This window comes from Lampetra fluviatilis, chromosome 39, assembly GCF_964198595.1.
Source record: "Lampetra fluviatilis chromosome 39, kcLamFluv1.1, whole genome shotgun sequence".
Lineage (NCBI taxonomy): Eukaryota > Metazoa > Chordata > Hyperoartia > Petromyzontiformes > Petromyzontidae > Lampetra > Lampetra fluviatilis.
This window is the reverse complement of record NC_136313.1, coordinates 896,077-920,140: the sequence shown is the minus strand read 5'-3', so window position 1 is coordinate 920,140 and position 24,064 is coordinate 896,077. Positions and strand designations below refer to the sequence as shown.

The following is a 24,064-nucleotide window of genomic DNA, read 5'->3' as shown; positions in this document are numbered from 1 at the left end:
TTGTCAATGGATTGTCACGATGTCTGCCCATTGCAGGAGATCAGATATCTTGGTGGTCAGTTTGACCAGTCCCTGTCCATTAATCCACTTATAAATATGGCCCGGCTGCGTCGATTCCTATCACTTGATGACTGAGAGAGACCAGTCCATGCTTTTGTGTTCGCCCGACTTGATGACTGCAACGCATTACGACTGTTTGGGATTCCGAGTGAGGTGCTGGGTTAGGCTCCAGCTCGTTCAGAACACAGCTGCCAGAGTCCCTATGCGCACACCGTTTCGCGAGCAGCACATCATACACACCTGCTCACTTGTCTCTGCATTGGCTACCAGTCAAGTACCGAGTGGACTATAAGATACTGCTGCTGCTGACCTACAAGGTGCTCGGTGGGTTAGCTCTGCAATATCTGCATGAACTGATCCGTGTTGACTCGCCAACGAGAGGTCCCTGAGATCTTGCCTTCTGCTAAGGACTCGGAACCCAAGGCTCTGTTGCTTGGGTGATCGGGCTCTTGGCACTGCAGCTTCCAGCCTATGGAACGCTTCGCCTTTGCTAATAAGACAATTAGAGTCGTTAGATGTGTAAGTCTGATTTGAAAACGCACCTCTTCAACTTGTCCTTTACTCTCTACCTCTGGCCGTTTACCCTGCTTCTGTTTATTTCCTGCTTTCCATACACGGTTATGCATTGGGATCTACGAATTACATTTACTTTCCAAGTGTAAATAATAATTATTAGCGAGCACCTATGAAGGCTGGCATGGCACACAAGGGGGTGAGTCCACTAAGAGGAGGCTTAGGATAATTGTCACTGGTGTGGGCTGTCAGCGAGAAACAAACTCGGGTCGCAGGGTTCGTAGCACAGGGCGCCATCTGCTGCTCTGTCGCTCCCCACTCGTGCAAAGACACACACACCATCAGAAAGCTAATTCAAAACATCTCTAGTCATGATTACGCATGGGGCTGCTCTGTTTATATTTTATGTTCATGCCCTTTGATGCATTTTTGAATAACACCATCTAGAAATGAATTGATTGATTGATTATTTGGTAATACTGCTGTGTTGGCAGCGGTGAACAAGCACAAATAGCACAAAAAAACATTTGCCAATGTCACCTTGTGGCCTTAAAAGAAAAAAGCAAAACAAGCAACAGTTTGGGCAATGGCCATTCTCAATAAGCGCACAAATAGGAGAGGCCTGAGTGACGCCTAGATAAGCCTAGGAGACTCTTGTATTGATCGATTGATCGATTAGTTGTACTCTAGACTTTGGCAGCCCTGAGCCTGTGATGGAAATTCCACATTTCCACGACGGAGGTAACCAGTCTTGGCACCGCGTTGCTGATTTCCCGCACACGGGGGCCAGTACTGTACGACGGGTCTCGAGAAGCGCGGCGGCAGCGGGAGTGTCGGCCGAGTCGTGTGTGAACATTCGCCTCGGCCGGAGCGTGAGCTGCCATGGGGAAGCGGTGACCGTACACAGGATGCGGTCGCCTTCCGGCCACCGCGTTAACCGCGGCCAAGGAAAACCTGGGAGCGGGCGAGTGGGCAGCCGGGCTGCTGGGCTACGCTGTTCTGGCCTCAAGCAAAAATACAGACGGAGTACACTGCTGCTGTGCTGAAATTACGACAGTCCCTTCTCATCTGATGGTTCGTTCATAGGATATCACGGATGAAATTAGTTTGTAGGTTATAATTAATTATTTTAAGTGAGGTGCAGTCAGTGATTCTGCCTCGTGTTGCTCAGCCCATTCATTCATGAACACGTTGAATAATTCACAAGCTTTTATGAATGAGAGGTGTGCTAGTGGTATGAGCCTGTCCATCCGGTACTTTGTCAGTAGGCTTGGCGGATCCCACTCATTTTCATGTGATGCATGGTGGAACGGAGGTGGTAGTAGAGAAAGTAGGTTGCTGACCTTTCCTTGCAGACTTGAGAGTGTTATCGTGTGTGTGGGTTTTCTCAGGGTACTCCGTTTCCTCCCACACAAAACCCTCAATAAGGAAGTCCCCGAATTTCCTTGTGTAGGACCCTCCTGAAGACGTATTTTGGCCTGCGGAAGGCCTTCCTGCACACAGCGCCCTCATTTTTATTTTATTATTTTGCCTGTTTACCCAAAAAAGCCTCCCTAAGTCTCAAGACCCTTCTTCAGCAGAGTCCCGTCAAGTTTTCGCATGAGGGGGCGCGATGTCGCTGCTGCTTCTGTGCGATCCCAGTTGAGCAATTTTCAGGTAATGTTTCAGCATTGGGATGTTTTGGCCAAGTACCGGTTCCATTGCGGGTGTGTGTGTCTTTAGCTATGGGCGAAAACCAGAGAACCAGGAGGAAACCTGTGCAGAACAGAGGGGGGAAACAACAAAGTTGTGTCCGAGGTCGGGAATGAAATTCATGCCTCTTTTACTGTCGGGACGAGTGTCTCCACTGCACCACCTTGCTGCCCATAAACAAAATAAAGTTCTTGCTGATTTGAATATGTCTATTTTCTTCTTTTTGCTCTGTCGTCTTGAACTCCGCGACCAATATTTATTTGATGGGTACACAAATAGAATCAATTGTGTTATCAAGACAAATACATATTCACGTGTCTGGTATTGGTTTCATTGTGATGTATTGATGATGATGGTGGTGGCAGTGGTGGTAATATGATGATGGTAATGCCATGTTATGGTCTTGATGGTGCTGCTGACAAGGTTGTTGTTGACATTTGTGACAGCGTTGATGCTGACGATGGTGGTGATACAAAGATGATGGTCATTGGTGATGCTGGTGGAGACAGTTCAGCGGCGGTAACAACGTTGATGGGTGTCATTGCAACATTATGATGGTGCTGCCAGTGATCGCTGTAGAGGAAAGCCCCTGTTGTTGTTTGCGGTGACGTTCATGGTGGTGGTTGTGCCGTGTGTGCAGGTGGTACCATGGCAAGCTGGACCGCTCCATCGCCGAGGAGCGGCTGCAGCAGGCGAGTCGCCCGGGCAGTTACCTCGTGCGCGAGAGCGACCGCCAGCCCGGATCCTTTGTGCTCTCCTTCCTCGGCAAGACCGGAGTCAACCACTTCAGGTGTGTATGTGAGCGTGAGCACGTTTGTGTGATTGTTTGTGTGAGCACGTGTGTGTGTGCGATTGTGTGGGGAGCGGTAGTGTAGCGGTTAGCGCGCTGCGCTATTAAGCTGGCGACCCAGGTTCGATTCCCGCTCACGGCCAACACCAGTGACGATTATCTGAACCGGTCCCGGGCCTCCCCTAGGTCGACTCAGCCTCAAATGAGTACCTGGTGCATTGTGTAAAGATTGCAACTGGGGAGACAAAGGCAGCCGGGCGTGGTATTTCTCACCAACCCCCTCGTGTGCCGTTCCTGCTTTCATAGGTGCTCGCTAACAGCACTTGCCCCAACAGTCTGTTAAGGCTATAATGTGGATATTTGCCTTTGTACAACAGTAGCTGAGTGATGTTATCTCTGCCCCCTAATCCCACAACGCCAGCCTCCGTGCCTGCCCGTTTCGTTATCAGTGGTGCTCGGTATCCGTGGCTGGCATCGAGTCTCTCCCTTAGGTCAGCTCAACCTAGAATACATACGCTTTGTGATGGTGTACGAAGCACACTCGCTTGTGGGATGATCACTTTAATAATCGTCATTTCCTCGGTCCTCTGAGAGTAAGCAGGGTTGTGGTACTTTTGTCACGCTGACCCAATTTGTTTGCCCGTGCTGACGCGGCCCAGCAAGGGGGGGCGGGGGGCGCATTTGCTGCTTGGTTGCAGATGCTCGCGGTTAGAATGTGAATGCTGGCGGGCCGCCCTGGTGGTCACTTTGGGTGTCTTAACCATTGCAAGTACACCCCATCCACTGCAAAGCAGACGTTAAAGTTCCCCATTGTGTCGTTCAAAACGAGTAGGCCCATCCTGCGCTGGTGTCGTGGTTCGAATTAAAATATTACCCCCAAATTATTCTTACAACGTTTGTTTACCCAGGAAAGCCTCACTCTTGACTCTTTCAGGAGGGTCCTGCCAAGTTTTCACAGTGGTGGGGGGGGGGGGTCAGGATGATGATTGCTCTGTATATTGAGTACTTTGTGGTGTAATTTGACTAATGTTGGCCTACTCTTGCGAAGGACGTAATGCGATCTTTCATGTCCACTGAAGAAGACAGCACGTGTTTATACGGTCGATACAGCCGCAGTATTGACCAGGGCGGCCACTGTGACTCGATCCGTACAACTGCAACAAGCGGCCAATGTGCAACTCCAAGGCCGTGTGACCACCAAAAAGAATGTGCCCACACCGGGAGATATGCCACGACCTCCTAAGTGTAAGCCAGTAGTCCTAACCACAAAACCACATGGAAATTAGGAGGGAAACCCATGCGGAACGGGAGGGGGGTGGGGGGGTGTGGGAAAACATACAAACTCCTGAGTCGGGAATCGAACCCAGGGCCTTTTTGCTGTGAAGTGCAAGTGTTGCCATTTCACTACCCTGCCCCACCCAGCCTGGGTCACAGCAGCGTAGCGTGTTTTTGCATGGGCCCTTTTGGACAGAATAAAATGCAGTTGCACCAGGCCCTTCTGACTGCGGGGCACGAGCGTCGCCACCATCGTGCTGCCACCCACCCTGCTGCCCAGTGTGAACCGTGCGGTCGTTGTGCCTGCGCCCCCCACCCTTTGTCCCCGTGCTGCCCCCACGCAGGATCATTGCAATGTGCGGTGACTACTACATCGGCGGGCGGAGGTTCTCCTCTCTGTCCGACCTCATCGGCTACTACAGCCACGTGTCCTGCCTGCTCAAGGGGGAGCAGCTCCTCTACCCCGTGCCCCCTCCTGAGGTTCCTCCCGCAGTCCCCAACTCCCCTGAACTGACATACTCGCACCGTGCTACATGCACGCCGTGCCACGCACACACCCCTACCACACGCAAACACTGCTACCACACACAGACACACCACTATCATACAACCCTACCACACACACAAGACGTGCCACACACACACCCCTACCACACGCACACACTGCTACCACACACACACACTGCTACCACACACACACCACTACCATACAACCCTACCACACACACCGCTGTGTGTGGATATTCGTGTTCTCGTGAGCTTGTTCCCCTGTGCGTATGTGTAATTGCAATGGGCTGTACGCATTTATGTCTGTGTGTGTTTGTGCGTGCAGCCGGTCGAGGATCGGAGACGCGTGCGCGCCATCCTGCCCTACACCAAGGTGCCGGAGACGGACGAGCTCAGGTAGTGAAGCCCTGTCGCCGTGCCCGCCCCGACTCCCTCTCTCCCAACCCCTCGCCTGCCCGGCGTCGAGCGGACACACCGCTCGGCAACGGCACCACCGGTGCACTGGCACGTAGCGGCGCGCGCCACCTCCGCCGCTTACAAGCAGTGGAGCGGCCTCGCCCGTCCTGTCTGCATCGCCTCATCTCCTCCGCGAGACTTGGCCCCTCTGCTGTGACGAGCATTACTTCCCGCAGCGACGGGGGGTGGCCAGATGAGCTGGCGCGCGTGTGCCGTTGATGATGAGTTGCGCACGCCGGCGCCGTCGTGTTACCGTCGCCGTCGTGTTACCCGCGCCGAGACCCTTGGACGCGTGTTTGCCATCTGCCGCTCTCTAGCCTCCTCGCCGGTTTGCCCTCCCTGCCCGCTGTGCGTGCGTGTGTCTCGCTGTGCGTGCGTGTGTCTCGCTCTCTCCTTGCCTCTCTACCTCTCGCCTCCCCACCCCTTCCGTTCTTCGCCTCTCTCCCCCGCTCTCCCTGCGCCCCCTCCCCTGCCTTACAGCCCTGTCTTCCAGACCCTCGTGTACCTGGCACTCTCTTACGTTTTTCTGCTCTGCTTCAGGTAAGCCTCTTGCCTGCCCTTCTGTCCTTTTCTGCCTGCCCCTCCTCCTGCATGCCCGCCATTCTGCCAGCCATTCCAGCTCGCCTTCCTGCCCTCCTCTGTTGTGCCCATTCTTTCCTGCCCGCTTGCCTCCCCGTCCTCTTCCAGCTGTGTGTCTTGTTCTTATAGGGGTTGTTCCCTATACAGGTTTGTAAATACCGTGTCTGTCTGCTTGTATTATTATTACCACAGTGTCGTAAATGTGCAGCGGTGAGATTTCTTATCTCGCGCAGAGCTATTACGAAAGAAGGCGCTGCTATATTTCAGTCTCCAGTAGTTTCACAGTGGATAGGCGATATTGCTACGTGTGTAATCCCAATTGAGTATTCATATTCTTTGGGTCTTTCAGTAAAGCCACGTAGAAAGAAAAATAATACAAATAATAACAATATCACGACGTTTCGATCGCAACACAAGCAATCGTCATCAGGTGAAAAAATATAGCGGGAGAGCTGCTGAGGCTGAGGCAGCTTTCCCACTATATTTTTCACCTGATGATGATTGCTTGTGTTGCGATCGAAACGTCGTGATATTTTTATATCTACGTGGCTTTACCGAAAGACCCAAAGAATATGAATTCCTGCAGTCACGAAAGCTTTTAAGTCCCAGTTGAGTAATTTTGCGATGTAATCTTTCCAAATTTGGATCCTGGCGTTGGCACTACATGGCCTGCTCTTCTTGGAATGACGTCACGGAATCTTTAACGTCTACTCTGAGTGACGCAGACAACGTGTAGAATTTTACGGTTAACTATACACACCGCAGTAATAACCAGGGTGGCCTACCGGATTTGAGCCGCGAGCTTCTGCAGCAAGCGGTGGACGCTCTACCGCTGGGCCATGTCACCGCCCCAGGTGCTGAAGAGCGGGCAAAGACGATTACCAGTAATGGTGATGATAGCGATGACGATGAAGGAGATCGTTTTACCGAACTGAGCAACAGACACAACGACACTGACGATGATTGTGTGTCTGTCAAGTTTTGCATGGAACTAGGACTCGTATCTTAACACCAGATGTTCCTATAAACATCTTGCAGTTCACCAGCATTGGTTCCAGCAAGGTGCTTCTGAGACACTGAGTGTCGCAACCAGTTTGCAGTTTGCTGCTGAAATGACAGGCTCACAGAAGGAAGGCCATGTGGCCAATGGGATGTTTAAAAATTACACTTGTATATTTTCTGTGTGTGGAGGGACAGATATGCGAAGGAGGCGCGCATTGTCTTGTATCAAACACGTTTGATATTCGTCCAGCTCGTAGACTAAATGAAGCGGATCGCTAAGTTATTGAACAATTGAAGATGCCGCTCTTACACTTGTGCAGTATTCACATGCGTGCTGATCTGTGTGTGCGTGCATTTTGGTGTGTGCTCGCACTTGCGTGCATATTAATTAATGCCTGTGTCCCTGTCTGCGTGTGCGTTTGCTTGTTTGCATATATCTTGCCTGTGTCTGGCTGTATGTGTTTGTGCCTGCGTGCGTGCATGCCTGCCTGCCTGTCTGTACATGCCTGGGTGAGCCTGTCTGCATGTCTGTATGTGTGTCTTTGTGCGCATCCCTGCCTGTGTACCTCCCTGTGCTGGCCTGCATGTTCCTGTCTCTGTGTGTGTTCCCGCGTGTTTGCACGTGTATGTATGTGTGTGCATGCCTGTCTGCGTGTTTATGTCTCCCTGTGTGTGCGCGTACCTGTCTTTGTACCTGTGTACTTCCCTGTACTTTCCTGTCTGTGTTCATACGTGTTTGGTGCGTGTGTCTGTGTGCCTGCCGTCTGCCTGTGCCTGCCTCTGCGTGCACCTCGCCTGTCTTTCCGTGCCTATGTCTGCCGGTCGCTGCTTGCGACCGCTTGCGTCCGCTTGTGCGCGCCAACCTTTAGCTTTGTGAAGGGCGACGTGTTCATCGTGCACAACACCCTGGAGGACGGCTGGCTCTGGGTGACGAACCTGCGCACCAGCGAGCACGGAGTCATCGTGGAGGACCTGGTGGAGGAAGTGGTGAGCACCCATTCTTTATTCGACCTCTCCCCCCCTGGCCCGCACACCGCCGCGGGTGAAGGTGTGTCTTCGCGCTCGCCTGCCGGTCAGTTGGCGTGTGCCAAACTAAAATGCCGCTCGGTAGTGTAGACACAAATGAACGGTGTGGAATAAAAATTGAAGAGGAGCATTCATTGATTCATTCGGTATTAACGAATGGATTTGCAAGGAAGACCAGGATGTCGATTGACACGTAAAGCAAACACGGAATGACACGCATGTTCAACATGCATACATGCTTGTATGTTGAACTTCTGTATGTTGAACTTCTTTTGTACCATACGTAGCCAACCGTGCGGGGGAAGGACAACATATACATCACACACGCATACAAATATCCCCCATTTAGCCTTCCAATAGGCTGTTGGAGCAAGTGCTTTTAGCGAACACCTATGAAGGCTGGCATGGTACTCGAGGGGGTGGGTGGCCAGCACCGCACCCGACCGCCTTTGTCTCCCTCGTTTGAGGCTGAGTGAACTTAGGGGAGGCGCGGGACAGGTTCAGATAATCGTCATCGGTGTTGGCCGTGAGCGGGAATCGAACTCGAGTCGCCGAGTTCGTAGCACAGCGCGCTAATCGCTAGACTACCGCTCCCCACCGCATGGAACACACACATACACCCACATATATGTACGCATATTACACACATCCACTGCCATAATACACACAAGCACCCACCACACACGCATGCAGAGAAAACCTGTAATGACACCTATACAATTTTTTTACCTATACCTTACACGTTCAAAGCGAGCATGGGCAGCGAAGCAGTGGCTGATAAAGAATACCAACAACAGTGATAATAGTTTAACTAAAGATAATTATCCTCGACATCCGCATGACGAAGATCGCGCCTTGGTTAGCCGTGCTGTAGGGCCACTGCCACGAACGACCGCGGAGCTGGTTGTGGTCGGTTAGCGCCCCGTGAGAGGGCATTTGTAACGGCGCTGCTGTGTGATGACACGGTGCGGACCGCTAACGGTGACCTCTCTTCTCTTCAGGCCAGCAAGGAGGATCCTCATGAAGGAAAGCCGTGAGTGTCGCCTCGTCTCTCCCCACACCGTGACCACCGTTTTGTGTCTGCCAGCGCTGCCAGGTAGCTCAGCGGTAGAGCGAGGAGGCTCGCAGCAGTCGGAAGGTCACAAGTTCAAATCCTGAGTTGGCCCATCATCCCTTCCCCCCCCCTGGGGTTGATAACATAGGTACCGTTATGTGGGGAAGATCTGACAGCTGTTGTCCGATGGATACACATGCCCCCACCTTTCCATTGAAATGCAGAATCTCCACCACTGTCTCTGCAGGGACCATTGGTAAACTGTAGATGAGGAACAATGCGTCAATGCCCAGGTGAACGGGAATTCACTTTGGCTTGAGCAGTCACGGGGACAGAACTCGCCACAGGTGAAGCTTCGTACACAGCGGCATGTACTCGTGACCGCATCAGGCAGTCGCAGGTCGAGGGAGATCTTGAACCTGGACTTGAACAGGGGCAGGGAATCAACAACTCGGATGGACGGGGGAAGGGAATTCTACAGCAATGGGGGCAGCAGAGGAGAATGAGCAACCTGCCCACTTATAGAAGGTTGACTGCGACTTTCCACGGACAGCCTGGGTTGCTGGAGCAGAGAACATTAGGAGGGGAGTAGAATGAGACCGACCTGGCCGACCTGGTGTGACTATGTGTGAGTTATATCTGGAGTCTGGCTAGCCAAGGTTTCACCATCCCGAAATGGTTTAACGGAACTGAAACTCCGTCTCTTGCTTTGCAGGTGGTTCCATGGCAAGATCACGAAGCAGGAAGCGTACACCCTCCTCATGTCCGGTGAGAACTCGGCACACGCTCGCCCCCCCCCCCCCCACCTTGTTAAGGCGCGTCGCGACACCGAGAACACAAGAAGCTGGCAAAGCAGCCCATCGAGGGAGCCTGTGTTTTGCCGTAGCTTTCAGGCGTGTACAGATGGCACGTACACAAGAAAACTCTCGTACACGTGAGCTCGCACACGTGCGTGCGTCGTCGAAGCGGCAATTCCAAAAGTTTCTGGGTCCGTACGCCTCCATCAATCCTCAAGACGGGTTTTTGCGGACCACCGTGCAGTAAATAGATGTGGTGCTTTGTGGAAAAAAATCCCCCCCCATCGCCTTGCGGGCACCACCAGTGGCCTGGTCAGGCAGGCTCGGCGGGAGAGCAAGCGGCTCGCAATCGGAAGGTCTCGAGGTCAAAATCCTGGCTGGGACTGTTGGCTTGGCCCAGCATCCTTCCCCCTAGGGAGTCGATACAATGAGTCAATGAGTGTCACCAAGTGGGGAAGTCGATGGCAATCGTTGTGCTTTGGATATACTCACCCCGGCCATACGAATGTTGATTTTGTTTTTTGTTTTCCTGAAGTGGGCAAAGTGTGCAGCTTCCTGGTACGCCCGTCGGACAGCACGCCGGGTGACTACTCGCTCTACTTCCGCACGCCCGACAACATCCAGCGCTTCAAGATCCAGCGGTCCACCAGCACGCAGTTCAGCATGGGCGGCCGCTACTACAACAGGTGTCTGAGCCTGTGTGTGTGTATAGTGCTCGCTAACAGCACTTGCCCCAACAGTCTGTACAGGCAATTCGGAGGATCTTTGTCTTTTTGTATGGGGAGGAATATTTTCGTGGTTTAATGGGGCTGCGCTATGAACTTGGGTGATCCAAGTTCGATTCCCGCTCTCTGCCAACAACTGAGACGATTATCTGAACTGGTCCTGGGCCTCCCCTCAGTCGACTCAACCTGAAATGAGTATCTGGCATCATGTATAATCATTTCCACTTGGGAGACGAAGGCAGCCCAGTGTGATACTGGCCACCCACCGCCTCGTGTACCGTGCTGGCTTTCATAGGTGCTCCCTAACAACACTTACCCCACCGATCTGTGCAGGCTATCTATGCAGGGGATCTTTGCGCACGTAAGTGCTACAAGCCACGCTGCAGACAAGGAAAACGTTGGGTTATGGAGGAATTCACCTTCCCACCGTTGACGCTATGCCAGAAAAATGCACGGATTTCGCGAAGTCGCGAGAAATGTCGATGAAATGGAACTCGCCTGCATCCGTACAAGCAGCTGTGGCGTGCGGCGAACCCCCGCCCCTCCCCCACCCATGGCTTGTGCATGTCTCTCCATGTCTTTGTTGTCTTTCCCCCACACCTCTGATTAGCACGGTTGCCTACGTACGGTGCTAAAGAAGTTCAAGCATACATGCGACATGCATAATCTGAGACGAGCGCGTGCCGTTCCTTTGTAGCATCGACGAGATAATCAATCACTACAAGCAGGAGCAGATTGTGGAGGGACACAACCTCAAGGAGCCCGTGCCCGTCCAGGTGAGAGGCGGCGACGCCAACAACACGTGGCATCTGTCGGTCGCGGGTGTCTCTTCCCGCCTGGCGTTTTTTCCTCTCGTCTGTAGACAGCCGTCCTGCTCCTTTCTCTCTCTCTCTCCACTCAATCCTGTCCAGGGCCATCTCTTGCACGTCCACTACAATCCTCCATATCCCTCCAATGTCCAACTTACCGGTTGCTTTGCCAGGCATTTTGCTTGCATTTTCATCATCGTCATCGTCAGCCATGAGCAATCCACTGCTGGATTAAGTCCTCCCCAAGCAGTCGCCATCTCTCACGGCCACACGGAATCCCATATCGCTCCTGCTGCGCGTAAGATAGATCGATTGTAGCATCCGGCTCGTACATGCGCTCCATCTCCGCGGTGGACATCCCTCTTGGGGCGTGCAAGTCGGCAACACAAATGTGAATGAACTCGGAAACAATTTTAACCTTTCGACAGCGTTTGTGATGCCAGTGACTTCAGAAGAAGCCCTCCTCAAATGAGCATCGAGTAGTGCAAATCTATATTGACAACCCTGATCCACTGGTGGAAATTCCACGTTCCTATGTCAGGAACCGGTCTGTCCAGAGGATAACCGCGATTGAAATTCCCACAAAGTGGTACAGCTTCATCAGACGGTGCTCATCTCACCCACCTCGGAGAGGAATGCCGCCCACGACGGTGATGGTAACGACGATGACGAGGTTGCATTTGCGCCGACAGGACAACAAGTTGTACTGCAACATGGTCGATGGCAAGGACATCTACCGCACGATCCGCGAGCGGCAGAGAGACACGATGCTGCTCAAGAACGTGGTGAAGAAGGGCTACCTCCTCAAGAAAGGTGAGCGGCGGCGGCGTCGCCACTTTCACCGACGACCCGAGTTTTGCTTTCCGACCGCAGTGACGGCATCCTCCGGGTGTCGTGCTCGTGTCTGGCAGCAAGAAGGCCGTGGGTGCGATTCCCTACTCGGGTGCCTTTCTGTGCAGAGTTTGTATCTTCTCCCGCTGATCTGTAGAGAGTGTGAGTGAGAGTGGAGTTTGTATGTTCTTTCCCTGTTCTGTAGAGAGTGTGAGTGGAGTTTGTATGTTCTCCCCCTGTTCTGTACACAGTGTGAGTGAGAGTGGAGTTTGTATGTTCTCCCCTTGTTCTGTAGAGTGTGTGAGTGCCGTTTTTATATTCTACTTTTTCTTCATGGATTTCCTCCAGGTTCCCCGGTGTACCTCCCATAGCTAAACACACAGAATGTAACTGGTATTGGCCAAAACATTGCAATGCTGAAAATTGACACTGAAAATTGCTAAATTCAGACGATGGGGGAGGGGGGGTGGTGATTGCTATGCGTTTCCCAATTAAGTCACTGGATCAAGGGGAAGATAACCAAGAGGCAGAGATGAGTGATCTGGAGATGAGAGGTACGGATTAGTTGTCACATGCAGACATTATGATGTAACGTCTGAATGATGTAACGCCTGAATGATGTAACGCCTGAATGATGTAACGCCAGCACACGCTCATTGTATTCCTCGGCCCATGAGGGGATATGACCAGAAGGGCTCTCTGCCTTGGATCTTTTTGCGTGATCAACGATGACCGGACTGAGGCCTTCGACTGTCTCCGCTTGAGAACCTGGTTCAACCACGGCCGGCTGAAACGCCAGAATTGAACCCAGGATCTCGGTTGCGGCAGCTAGCCTGCCCCACCATCGTGTCCGGCGCGCTGAGCCGGGCTGACGGCCACCAAACCCGGTGTGTGCCACGCTGCCTCCCACAGGCAAGAGCAAGCGCTGGAAGAGCCTCTACTTCGTGCTGGGCGGGAACGACGCACAGCTCTTCTTCTTCGAGAGCGAGAAGCGTGCCACCAAACCCAAGGGCCTCATCGACCTCAGCATCTGCTCCATCTACGCCGTGCACGAGAGCTTCTTTGGACGGTGAGCTGCGGGCTAGTGGGCTTGGCGGGTGGGCGAGCTTGTGGCTGGCTGGTGGGCTGGCAGGCTGGTTGATGGGCTGGTAGGGGTGGGCTGGTGGTCGGACAGCCTGGTAGGCGATCTGATGGGCTGGCAGACTCGTAGACGGGCCCGTGGGCTGGCAGGTTGGTGTACAGGCTGCAGGCTGCAGGCTGGTGGGCGGGTTGGGTGGTGGGCAAGCTGATGGACTGGCAGGCTGGTGGGGGGTCTTGCGGGTGACTGGACTGGTGGACGGGCTGGCTGGCAGGCTGGTGGGCTGGCAGGCAGGTTGGTGACTAGACTGGTTGACCGGCTGGCTGGCTGGTGGTCAGGCAGGCAGGTTGGTGGGCAGGCTGGTGGGCGGGTTGGGTGGTGGACTGGCAGGCTGGTGGGTGCTGGCTGTCTGGTTTCTTGCTGATCGCGTCCACACTTTCCCACGCAGGCCCCACTGCTTCCAGATCGTGGTGCAGGACTTCAGCGAGGAGAACGACATCTTCTACTTTGCCGCCGAGACCCAGGAGTCGGCGCAGGTGAGCGGGCGGAGCGGAGGGGCCACGCGCGGGTTCGTAAACGCGCTCGTGCACGTGACGAAGACACGTGTTTGACTCGACCATGTAGGATTTCGCAGCACGATGCTAATGTCAATTACGGATCAAAGCATACCTCAAAGTCGTGTACGTGAAAAGCAATTTTAACATTAGAAATAATGGCGAAGGAGGGGGTTCGGTAATTTCACTCGCAGACATAATCGCCTATATTATCCGAGCCTATATCAACACAATACATGTCTACACAATATAATACTGTAAATAAAAAATTAAATCATGTAAACTCTAATATACTTCCTATAAAATAAAAATGTAAATAAAGAGGGGATGGATGGAGACGAGACAAAGGGAAGATTGCCGGTCTTCATGCGGCGAGATGCTGCACGGTGCAGCACGCTCGTCATCGTACCGCACTGGCTGCTGACAACGCCATTGGGTTGCGGTGCCAGGCTAGGGTGGCGTACGTCGCGTTGCGGATGGCATTCAGAAAATTGCCTCGCATGTGTCAATAAAATGTCTCAATGCAAAGCGTGCGTTATTCCATAACGCCGTACTATAGAAGTGCATGAACCGAGGATTGTCTGTATAACCCCAGAGGAAGTGGTAGTACAGTGGTTGGCGCGCTGAGCTACGAAGCTGGCCATCCGCGCTCACTTCCCGCTCGCGGCCAATAGCAGTGATGAATATCTGAACCATTCCGGGGCCTGCCCTTAGTCGACCTGGCCGTAAACGAGAAATTGGTGCGGTGTGTAAACATCGCCGCTGGGAAGACAAAGGCTGCCGAGCGTGGCGCCGGTCACACAGTCACCTCGTGCTCCATGCCGGCCTTCACAGATGCTCTCCTAAAGGCCCTACGTCGGCTACACGGGGGCATCTCTGTCTGTGTGTGTGTCCTCAGGAGTGGATGAAGGCCATCCAGCAGTCCTGCGCCAAGTTCCGCCGTCTTACGCAGGGCTCCACCAACAAGCACCTGCGCCAGGTACTTGCAGCACTACACGCGATCGTAGCACGGCGAGAAAAAGATCTTATTTATTGTTATGACTGACTTGGTGTCGGTAGAGCAAACGCCTCGCTTTCGGAAGGTCTCCAGTTCATATCGTGTTTGGTTGGGGGTTGACTCGGCCAATCATTTCTCCCGCGTCAATAAAATAGGTACCACGTTGTGACGAAATCAAGTGGTTGTCCAATGGATTAGGCTCGCCCCCGCCTACCATCAGGATGTGGAACTTCTTCCACTGGCTCTGCAGGGCTGTAAAAGAGAGATGAGCACCAATGTCACGATGCTCATTGGAACAGGAGATCACTCTGACTTGTTTCGAGAAACTAATTTTCCTGAATATTCGTTGTTTGCGCAGTTTTTTTTATTTCCTCTGTAATGGGATTGTGTTTGCTCGCTTCGTTGCTGTATTTTGTTTTTACGTCTTCTCTGCGGCCGTACGGCCGTCCACTTTTCACCGAGTTAATCTTAACAATTAGCAATTCCCGTTAGGGTCACGGAACTGGTTGCAGAGAGAGTGTTTTTTTGCGTGTGTGTGTGTGTGTAATCTTTTTGCTGTGGGGAGCGGCACTGTAGCGGTTAGCAATGCCGCACTACGAACCCGGCGACCCGAGTTCGATTCCCGCTCACGGCCAACACAGGTGACGATTATCTGAACTGGTCATGGGCCTCCCCTAGGTCAACTCGGCCTCAAATGAGTACCTGGTGCGGTGTGTAAACATCGCCACTGAGGGAGACAAAGACGGCCGGGCGTGGGGCTGGCCACCCACCGCCTCGTGTGCCGTGCTGGCCTCCAAAGGTACTTGCTGACAACACTTGCTGTGACCCAGCTCAGTCCAACCTTGCTAATGAGACTCTTTATCCTGGTCTCTTCAAGTTACCACCCGGTTTAACAAAATCAACTTGAATGTGACCCTGATGTGGCGCCTCTGCCGCCGCCGCCATGCCCTCGCAGGTGCGCAGCCTCACGCTGTACGTGGAGGAGGCGCACAAGCTCCCGGCGAAGCACCTGACGCACCCGTACTGCACCATCCTGCTCAACAACGTGCAGGTGGCACGCACGCCCGCCAAGGAGGGACAGAATCCTGTGTGGGCCGAAGAGTTTGTCTTTGAGTGAGTGCGCACGGGCACGCTTGCCGGCGAGCTCTGCCATGTCACCCGCCTACTCTCTCGCTCAGTCACTCGCTCGTTGACTTTCTGAGTCTCTTTCTCAATCACTCACTGACTCGCTTAGTACCTTGCTTGGTCACTCACTGACTCGCTCAATACCTTGCTCAGTCACTCGCTGACTCACTCAGTCCCTTTGCTCAGTCAAACGCTCGCTGACTTGCTCAGTCGCTCGCCGAGCCACTCGCGCACAGACTCACTCAGTCACCCACTGGCTGACTCGGTCACCCTGTCAGTCAATTGCTTGCTCGCTCACTTGCCTGCAAGGTGATTCGGCATTACGATTGTAAGTTTCCAAAAGGCCATGTTGATTGTGCTCGGATGGGTGACCACCATACCCAACAGGCTGCTATAGACTGCTGTGGTTGTGGCTATGTTGAGGGCAGCACAGGGTAGTGCAGCAAAATCCAATGTTGTCCTGTACTTGATGCTCCCCCCCCCCCCCCTTCAACCCACACTGACCATCACGGTGAAGCATGGTCATATAACCCCCACGACCCAGATGGCGGGCGAGGGGAGGCCGTCATCCAGCAGTAGATTGGCTGCTGTACACAGTGCGCGTGAGCATCTCGGACGTGCTGTGTTGTGGGAAGCGAGGCGGTGTTGCCTGAGGGTGCGGGCGGCCGGGTTTGATCATGTGTGTATGTTGAACTTCTTTCGCACCGTATGTAGCCAACTGTGCTAATTGGAGGCACGGAGAACGGACAACAAACTAAACACAAAAAGCAGTTCTAAAGAAATTAGTTTTCAATCTAGATTATTTAAAAATGCATGGCTGCAGTGGCTTAATATCGGAAGGAAGAGCGTTCCAGATAGCCGCAAAATGGCATCTGACAGCGCGCGATGCGGTGACCATCTTTGTTCGATGGTTAACTAAAGCCGCTGCGAAGTTGACAGGAGTTCGTGTGATGGTTGATGCCCCTTGACGAGATCGGCAAGGTATTGCGGTTCATTTGTGGCAAGCATCTTGTGTGTCAAGAGCACGACCTTGTAATGTGTTCGTTCAGCAACCGGAAGCCAATGCAGAATGGCCCCCACTGTGGAATTATCGTCCATGCCTCTGCACCCCCTGTGCTCCCTTCTACCCACCCAGTGACCTTCCCCCAGACATTGATGTGTTTGAGATCATCCTCAGCAACCGGACCAAGAAGTACAAGGATCCTGACATCTGTGAGTGAAAGTTGAACATTGTAACCAATACATCACCACCACCACCATCGCCACCGGTGCTACCATTACCACCAATGCCACACTACTTCCTATCGTCAATGTCATCCCTATTGCCACCGTCGCCACCATCGCCACAAACAACACCTGATTAACATCATCTCTTCTCCCATCACCACTTCAACCTCCTTAGCTATTGCTGCCACTACCATCAACACCACCGCCATTACTGCCACCAGTGCCACCACTTCCATATCCACTGCCAATCACCACTGCTGCCACCAGCATCACCGTCACCACCTCCATCACCACTTTAACCATCACCACCACTACCATTATTTTCACCACCACCATTATTTCCACCGCTGTGATTCCCACATTTCACTGCGAGTACGACTTGAGGATCGGTGGTGTTCACACACGGATGGGAAAGACCTGGCCAACGGCGTTCGCCACTCTGCCTTGTCACAGGAAGCTGTGCAGTCAGCTGACATTGGGCAGTGTGTACTTCAGAGGAGGAAGCAAGGCCGGCCAGGGCTTGTTGTGTGGATGAAGATGGCGTTTGCTTTGTCAGTAAATTGTTGCAGGGAGTACCAGCTGGATTGCGAGCGCAGGACAAATGGTTCGCTCTGATCTCTCCTTGCTCCCCATCTTTCCAACATCTCATCTCCCCGTCTGCATTCTCCCACGTCACTGCTCTCTCTCTCTCTTTTCCCCCCCACATCGCTCTATAACCCTCTCCAACTTCCCATTCTCGTCCTCCCTGCGTCTCCATTTCATCGCCCCCTCATCTCCCCGTTATCGCCATGCCTCTCTCTACTCCTCGTCGTCTCCCCCGTGTCTCTATTCCGCTCGCTGCTCATCCACTTCTCTCCCGTGTCTCTCCCGCCCTTCCATCTCCTCTTCATCTCCCCCCGTGTCCCCTTCTCCCCGTCGTCCCCGTGTATCTGCCTCGTCGTTTCCTCCTCCTCCTCCTCATCTCCCCGTGTCTCCTCCTCGCCCCACCGTCTCCGCAGTGTTCATGTGCTGCCCGCTGAAGCGGCTGCAGAACGGTCACCTGACGGACGAGTGGTTCCAGTTGACGTCGCATGTGCCGCTGCGCGGTGTCGAGCCCGGCTCGCTGCGCGTCAAGGCGCGCTACTCGCTCGAGGTCATCATGCCCGAGGACGAGTATGCCGACTTCCGCGAGGTGAGGAAGGGCCCCCCTCCTCACGTGGCTTGCCAACATCGACGTCGTCCTGCTGCTAATGTTGCCGACGCTGCTGCCGATGATGCTGCTGATGGCAGTGATGATGATGACGGTGGTCATGCTGGTTATTTGATGATATTCCCTATGCACACAACATTTCGATTTTCTGGTTGTTGCCACTTGACGGCAGCAGTAGCGGACATCATCATGCGTGCGTGCGTGTGTGTGCATGTGTGTGGCCTACAAACAGAGGGGAGGGATAATTATATCAGCGCACGACCAACATCCATGGTAAATATTTTAACCAGTCCATGACCTCCCCTATGTCGACTCAACCTTAAAATGAGCACCTGGTGCGGTGTGTAAAACATCAATACTGGGGAGACAATGGCGGCTGGTCGTGGCGCTTGCTACCCATCCCTCGTGCGCCTTGCCAGCCTTCATAGGTGCTCGCTAACGGCACTTTCCCCAACAGTCCGCGGGTGAGAGGGCGCCATCTTCCGAGTCGCAAGCGTAGACGGGGACCGAGGGGCGGCTGCGTCGCGGTCGATTAACCGAGCGCCGTCCTGTTGTCTTTGTCGCCGCTGGCGTCGCGTGCAGCTTCTGCAGCAGCCACGCGAGTACCACGTGGTGCAGGCGCTGTCGCACGTGTGCGGCCAGGACCGCTCGCTGCTCGCCAGCACGCTCCTGCGCGTCTTCCGGCACGAGCGGCAGGAGGTGGCGCTGCTGCGCACCTTCAACGACCGCGAGATCAGCATGGAAGGCAAGCGCCCGCCACATGCCTCTTCAATTGCCCGCCAGCCGGTCACACGCGCACGCACGTTCCACGCTCCGCTCTTGTGGGAAACGGTAGCCACAATAATTCTGCACGTGCGTGGATTGGGTGGCGCGTATTTATCGCTCTGGTTGTTTGCTTTTGGGAAAGCTGGGTTTTTAACAAATTAGATGACTCGGTCCAATTGTACCTCCTGGGGTTGATAAATTGAGAAGGCAACAGTGGTCGCCCAATGCGTAAACTCACCTCCGTCGTGGAAATGTGGAATTCCCACCACTGACTCTGCATGGCTGTAAATAGAAGATGAGCACCAATGCCTCAATGCTCATTTCAGCAGCAAATCAGATTAAGCTGACGTTGGAAGAGCAACGCAGTTTTTATTGATATTGTTTCTAATTTACGAGCATTATCGACTTGTAGTTCCCCCCCAAATGTTAAATTTGTGTAAACGATGAGAAACTCATTGGACAGAAACTTGGATGCAAGCTGGCAATAAATGAGAATCCATATACTAGCAGGAGTTGAGGTCAGCACAGCGCAAGGCACGACTGTGACCCCATGGGATGGTTCCTCCCATCATGCTTTGCATTCTTACCCTCAAGACTCCTGGACACCCGTGCAAACGAGATGTTCCATCTCACGGGATTACCCAGTGTGAAATGATATTAACTAAAAAATACGAGCTGTTATTTAAGACAAGATCTGCTTGTTCTTTGGGTCTTTCGGTAAAGTCAGGTAAATAGGTTAAAAGAAAATAACAAAAAAAAAACTACGACGTTGTTTTACTTTACCGAAAGACCCAAAGAATATGAATTCCTGCAGTCACAAAAGCTTCGAGCAATATCTGCTTGCTTCAACAGGACCCGTATCTTGTAGAGAGAGAGGGTCCTTCTTATGACATCTGGCAGTTCACCAGCATTGATTCAAGCAAGCTTAACTTTTGCTGACGAGACTGTGTGCGTCGAAACCGGTCCAGAGTTTTGCTTGCACCGAATCAACGCCGCTGAAATGTTGCACTCCCAGGAGGTCGTGGGTCCGATGCATTGCGTGAAGCACACTTGCGCTTTTTAAGTGGCGATACGGACATGGCAAGGAGACGTCGCTGTCTGCGAAACGAAATTCGCCTCGTTTCACGGCTTGCGCTTTGCGCCGCCCGTTCACCCTCGTCGCCCCTCTTCCCCCCCCCCATCCTTCCCCGCGCAGAGGAGGCGGCGACGCTGTTCCGCGCCACCACGCTGGCCAGCACGCTCATGGAGCAGTACATGAAGAGCACGGCCTGGCCCTTCATCCAGCACGCGCTGCGCGACACCGTGCTGCGTGTGCTCGAGAGCCGCCAGTCCTGCGAGGTGCGCCGCGGCGATTGTGCCGCCAGCGTGTGCGGGGCATCAATCGTGCACGTGTGCGTGTTTGTGCGTGTGTGTCTCACCACTCGCTCGCTTGCATGTGTGTGGTGTGTAAACATCACCATTAGGGACACAAAGGCGGCCGGGCGTGGTGCTGACCATCCATTCCCTCGTGTGCCGGCCTTCATAGGTGCTCGCTAACAGCACTTGCCCTAATAGTCTGTTAAGGCTATACGGGGGTCTTTTTGTGACGCGGCGAGTTTGCGGTGTTCTGCGTGCGAGGGGCAGCGCTGTACGAGCGAGCCATGAGTGGTGCTATTTTCTCGCCGCTCATACGAGGCGCCCGTATTGGACGGTCGTCATCTCCGGCAGTCAACTCGTGTAACGCCCCGGTTCTGTACCGTCGCCTCCTGTCCGTGAGCCCATCGACACTTCATGTGGCCTCAAAAGCGCAGCAAACCTAGCACGAGCGCTGTGGCGACGTCAACCGCCACAAATACAACAGCGGCGAATGGCGGCTGTTGTATTTAATAGTCACGGCTCGACTCAGGCTTGGCTCTGGCTCAAGCGAGCCGGCTCAATGCCACACTTAACTTGAGCCAGCTCCGAGCATGGTCCCAGCCCATGCTCAGGATTTACTTTTGCCAAACCTGAGCCAAGCCGCTCATTCTTGTTTTGGAAGCAGTTGCAAGACCCGAGATGTGAGCGTGAGAGACCGAGCCAGAGCCGAGGTGTGACCAGGAATACGGCCCTGAGTGCGTCTCGGTGTTGGCGGGTGTTCTTCCTAGCGTGTCTCAGCGGTTTCATAACACAATGACAAAGATCCGCCAAATAGGCTTTGACTGTTGGGGCAAGTGCTGGTAGAGAACGCACGCATCGGCGCTTCTCACGCCGCCACCATCCCCTCCGCCCTCTGCAGCTGAACCCGAGCAAACTGGAGAAGGGAGAGGACGTGAATGCGAACCTGGGCCACCTACTCGCCCTCCTCTCCGAGCTTATCGAGAAAATCTTCTTGTCCACGGACGACTTCCCCATGTGAGTGCCGATTCATCCCAACGCGGCCCCCGTTGGCGTGCACGTGTGTGCGTGCGTGCGTACTTGTGTTCGTGTTGTACTGTGTTCCTGTGTACGCGTTCGCATGTCAGAAAGAACGGCAAGACGACTCCTGAGGTTGAGAACTAATTTAAATGGCATTGCCGTGGGGAATTGTGGGTATTCAACGGATAGGCAAATATGTAACAGGACCAGTTTCGCCTTTAAGACTAATCGTACGTGCACATTCTACATCACGGTATTAATGTTACTGTTATTATTCCGCTCGTTTACCCAGGAAAACCTCACCGAGTCTCAATACTTTTTCAGAAGGGTCCTGTCTGGTTTTTTGCAGTAAGGTGTCGATTTGGCCTTGTGTGATTCAATTTCAGTAAATTGCAGGTACCTTCTCAGCATTGGGATATTTTTTGCCCAATTCCAGTTATATTTTATGTTTTCTTTTAGCTATGGAAGGAAACCGGAGAACCCGGACGAAACCCCCCATGCAGAACAGGGGGAGAACATACAAACTCTGCACAGTGGGGCGCTCCAGTCGGGAATCGAACCCAAGCCCTCCTTGCTGTGAGGCCATGAGTGCTACCAACGCGCTGCCACCCTGCCATTCAATGTCACGTGACATCACCGTACCGCATTGTTTGATGCACACTGCCATGTCTAGACTGCCAAACCCTGTAGGGGTCAAAATCTGTGGCCGTGTGATTTTGCTCCATCGGCCTTCGGGGACTCCTTACACCGTGTTTTTCAGCAGCAATTGTCTTAGGTGAGCTTTACCAACCCTCATTTTGGTCTCTTTCTGTTATAAAAGCCCGGCATTAGGCTTGTCCATCAACTAAATATTGAGAACCTTTCGGAAGGCCTGAATCTAAAAGTTATGGGAAGTGGACCCCTCCTCCCCAGATGTGGGGGTAAAAAGTTGATCCAACAGGTTTACAAAAATTGTCGACCCCTCCCCGCCCAAAAAAATGAACACACCCTACATACAATAGTCATTGGTATCTGCGCATCGGTGGGGGCGAGGCGCAAAGCTCCGAGGAGCCCTCCGCGGGAGCTAGAATAAGGCGGTCGTAGGCTGCCAAAATTCTAGTTGCTTAAACTAAGTTCACACTGCTTACATGCCCTGCAGAGAATGCTCGCCTCGTGCCAGTCTGAGCGTAAACCATGAATTCACTGCGCTTGCGAACCCCGATGGTTTCTGCATTGATGTTCGGCATCCACGTACCCACGAGCGAGCACATCCTTCTTCACCGGCACCGCAGAGATACAAACAGAATTCTCAGCTGGAATAAACCTGAATTGAGTGAGAAGCCAATTATTATTTAGTTTAACACGTAGGCTTCCGCGACCAATATTATTAATAATAAACATTTTTGGGTTGGATCGCGTTAATTTTATTAACGTGTCGTAACCCTCCACCACCCGACACGGCCAATCAATAAAAAAGTGTAACGTTGACAAAAGACAAATAGTTCATTACTTTAGCCCACCGGTGTGTTGAAGAGTTAATCCACAACATTTACAATTTTTGAGTACGACGTTTCGCTGGTAATTACTTCCAGCATCATCGGGCAATGTTGCCAGAATAGTGAAGCCCTCACTTGCTCCCGGTCTTAAATAGAGCAGCAGGGTGACGTCATCTTTTAACCCATTCAGGTGCAGTGATTTGAGGGGGGGGGGGGTATTGTAATTATATCATAGATTAGTAAGCAGTCAATAGTTATGATGAGTAATGAGTTGTAGATTAGTAATTAGTTGTAATATGTATCATTATGATTAGTAATCAGTTGTAAATTAGTAATTATTTTTAATGTGTGTTATTCAATAACGTAACCCAATTATTATACCCAAGCAGGTCCAGAGATCAGAAGGGGGTGGAGGGGGTGAGATGGTTATTGTAATTATATACTACGTTAGTAATCAGTTAATTAGTATGTGTTCCCCTATGAGGAGTTGTAATATGTATTATTTAATAATATGCTTCCAGGCCGCACTAAGCCTGCAGCTGTATTTCCCTCAATTTCAATGGATTCTCTAATTAGTCTTTGCCAGTAATAATTAGTTTTACACAACACTTCAACGTTATCAAAATCAATTGACTGTCCTTGTTGGCAAGCATTGGTGGCCAGGCCCGAGAGCGTCAATTCGCTCCAGCTGAGAGCCTGGTTTCACCACGGGTGGCTAGAGCCCAGAGGTTATAAGTCTGCGCGTCTTCTGTGCCGGTCCGGTATTGGTGCCGCGTATTCGGCCCCTAAGGCACCGAGCCCAATCGCCATCCGCTCTCCTGTTTAAACGTCGATGCCCTCTCTTTTCCCCATCTGCCATCCCCCCCCTCCCCCGTCTCCCAGGACGCTAAGGTTCCTCTTCGGCTGCCTGCAGAAGTCCGTACAGGAGAAGTGGCCGGCGAACGAAACCATGCGCACGCGCGTCGTCAGGTATGTGGAGGGGGCCTGGGATGGCAACGGCCCCGTGACCTTGGGTGCCAGTAGGTCAGCCGCTCGAGCGGCGAGCGTGATGTCTCACTTATGTTTTGCTCGTTTACCCACGAAAGGCCTCGATGAGTCTCAAGACTCTTTTTCAGGAGGGTACTGCCAAGTTTTTGCAGTCGGGGGCACGATGCTGCTGTTGCTG

General features: G+C 52.9%; 1 protein-coding gene across 3 annotated transcripts in view; it reads left to right on the top strand.

The window, feature by feature from the left end:
- The window catches only part of RASA1 (RAS p21 protein activator 1), a 42,190-nt gene that overhangs the window by 13,287 nt on the left and 4,839 nt on the right, over positions 1 to 24,064 (top strand). The window contains exons 2-21 of one of the 3 annotated variants that reach the window (XM_078874369.1): positions 2,906 to 3,055; positions 4,675 to 4,810; positions 5,163 to 5,233; positions 7,744 to 7,861; positions 8,902 to 8,933; positions 9,670 to 9,722; positions 10,287 to 10,437; positions 11,174 to 11,252; positions 11,978 to 12,098; positions 13,029 to 13,185; positions 13,643 to 13,730; positions 14,647 to 14,727; positions 15,701 to 15,858; positions 17,006 to 17,082; positions 18,096 to 18,268; positions 18,869 to 19,031; positions 20,247 to 20,389; positions 21,306 to 21,421; positions 21,884 to 22,000; positions 23,782 to 23,868. In XM_078874369.1, the coding sequence (XP_078730495.1) occupies positions 2,906 to 3,055; positions 4,675 to 4,810; positions 5,163 to 5,233; positions 7,744 to 7,861; positions 8,902 to 8,933; positions 9,670 to 9,722; positions 10,287 to 10,437; positions 11,174 to 11,252; positions 11,978 to 12,098; positions 13,029 to 13,185; positions 13,643 to 13,730; positions 14,647 to 14,727; positions 15,701 to 15,858; positions 17,006 to 17,082; positions 18,096 to 18,268; positions 18,869 to 19,031; positions 20,247 to 20,389; positions 21,306 to 21,421; positions 21,884 to 22,000; positions 23,782 to 23,868 (2,271 nt within the window). Of the gene's footprint in view, positions 1 to 2,905; positions 3,056 to 4,674; positions 4,811 to 5,162; positions 5,234 to 5,266; positions 5,834 to 7,743; positions 7,862 to 8,901; positions 8,934 to 9,669; positions 9,723 to 10,286; positions 10,438 to 11,173; positions 11,253 to 11,977; positions 12,099 to 13,028; positions 13,186 to 13,642; positions 13,731 to 14,646; positions 14,728 to 15,700; positions 15,859 to 17,005; positions 17,083 to 18,095; positions 18,269 to 18,868; positions 19,032 to 20,246; positions 20,390 to 21,305; positions 21,422 to 21,883; positions 22,001 to 23,781; positions 23,869 to 24,064 lie in introns of those variants that run through there. The other 2 variants (XM_078874370.1, XM_078874371.1) reach the window with 2 other exon arrangements.